This window comes from Morone saxatilis, unplaced genomic scaffold, assembly GCF_004916995.1.
Source record: "Morone saxatilis isolate NCDOM2014 unplaced genomic scaffold, NCSU_SB_2.0 Contig7, whole genome shotgun sequence".
In the NCBI taxonomy this organism is placed as follows: Eukaryota; Metazoa; Chordata; class Actinopteri; family Moronidae; genus Morone; species Morone saxatilis.
Window position 1 is genome coordinate 23,073,952 of NW_023340246.1, and position 1,918 is coordinate 23,075,869.

A 1,918-nucleotide genomic window follows, 5' to 3' on the forward strand; every position below is an offset into this window, starting at 1 on the left:
ACAACATGCATCACAATTATTATTAGAAAAGCTGCTGTGAAATCAGGAATTTTAGGACACAACAATCCCAAACCCAGCCTTCGGTCCTGGAGGGACTGATGGACTAATGTGTGACACCAGGTAGTTAATTCAGCTAGTTCAGCTAGTTAGGTTGTTCAGCTAGTTCAGCTAGTTCAGGTAGTCACACTCTTCAGTGACATATAGTGGCAGCTGCAGGAACTACATCATTGATGAGAAAGCAACACATGGTGAGTTTTAGTCACTTTAATGTTCAGACATTAAACAAACCAATTAGCTTTAGTTTTACTGTGGCAGTCACAATCACTGATTAAAGATCTCAAGTCCCAGTTCTGGTTCAGCAGTAAAAGACCAGTTCAGGGATCTGCCCTCCCTGCACACCGGTCCCGTTGGTACTGTCCGACGAGCACTGAAACTGGAAGGTCACTTTCCCACACTGCACCTCGGTCATCCCCTCCTGACCAAAGTAACTGAGCTCGTTTCCGTCCAGGACGGCACTGACTGTGTAGAAGGTGTCCTGTTCTACCTGGACTGGGTGTTCAAACCACACAGGGAAAGTGCTGCTTGATCCGTCTGACAGGAACTTTGTAAGGTTCTGGGCAAGAATGGTTCCCTGCTTCTTCAGTTCAATCTTCACGCTGTACTCAGCCTTGCCGCCGCTCGACCCATACAGACCGAGTCCAGCTATGAAGATCCGGCGGTCCACTGCGAACTGGATGCTGTCGCAGCGCCCTCTGTAGCGCCACTGGTTGCTGCGGTAGGCTGAGGACTGGAAGCGGTGGCACCTCTGCGGTGCCAAGCCGGCCCGCTTCACCAGCGGGAACTCCAGTCTGGGTTTGTTGGAGGCAGTGAACCATAGGAAGATGTCATGAGTCTCTTTCAGTGTCAGGATGTCCGACTGCGCGGCCCCATCCGCAAACTCCTGCAGCGTCATGGAGGGGATCCGGACCAGGTACAGAGCCTTACCCAGCACCACCCGCTGGTTCCTGGGGGTCACAGCCAGGCCCTGACGTCGACACTCAGCTGCTGCCCAGCTCAGCGCCGCCTGGAAGATCAGGACCTCGCGGACGTTGAGCGAATCTCTCTGCAGGATGATCTCCAGCGTGGGCAGATCAATCTCACAGAAGCCTTCGGATCGCAAAGCCAGTTCGGCCTGAGCATCAATCACCTCCCAGCAGCGCTGTGTCAGCTCCGGCTCCTCGAACAGCCGGCTCTGAGACAGCAGGACACAGGCGTTCTTCGCCTCTAGAGACGTCTCCAGGAAGGCGACACAGGCCCTTGCCAGAGCAGGAACGATGTACTTCTTGGCAGCGTAGAGTGTGGCGAGCACTGTGTCCGCCCCCAACTCGATCTCATCGCTGTACATGTACCTGAGACAGAGCACACAGCAAGTCATTTTAGGGATCTGAACTGGACTCATTCACACAGACTAAAGAAAGTCTTATCACTGTGAGAACACTTCCTGCCAATATTCAATCTGTTGTCTGATAGTTAAGCCTTTTACTTATTTATCCCTTGGGGATCTAATCGAGGACCACTAGAAACCTCTGTCAGACACTTGAGTTTTTAATTTACTCCATAATGGACCGTTAAGACTCCCACCTAGAACCCTGGCCCTTTCTTCTAGATACCCCTGGTGTATACTGGAGGGGTGGCTGTAGATCCGGTGGAAGTGTAACCCCCTTTTCAACCAAGGCCATTTGAACCTCAGGGACTGGAAAACTGGTTCCAGTGCAGCACCTTTATTGGTCTAGAAACGTCTCGCAGGTTCTCATGGATCCTGGTGGTAGCTGCTGCTCTGGTCCTGCCTGACCCCCACTGCTAATATTACTGATATTATTATTATTATTATTATTCATTCCCCATCGTTGTGGATATTGTCGTCGTCATTGTTGGAGGG

General features: G+C 51.5%; 1 protein-coding gene across 1 annotated transcript; it reads right to left on the reverse strand.

Annotated features, from left to right (window-relative positions):
* Nucleotides 1-249: 249 nt before the first annotated feature.
* Nucleotides 250-1,388, reverse strand: LOC118340717 (BTB/POZ domain-containing protein 6-B-like; the record flags this gene model as incomplete). The annotated part of the gene is given in 1 exon segment (XM_035678833.1): nucleotides 250-1,388. A coding segment is annotated over 1 exon segment (1,033 nt), but the record flags the coding sequence as incomplete, so codon positions are not given.
* Nucleotides 1,389-1,918: the final 530 nt, after the last annotated feature.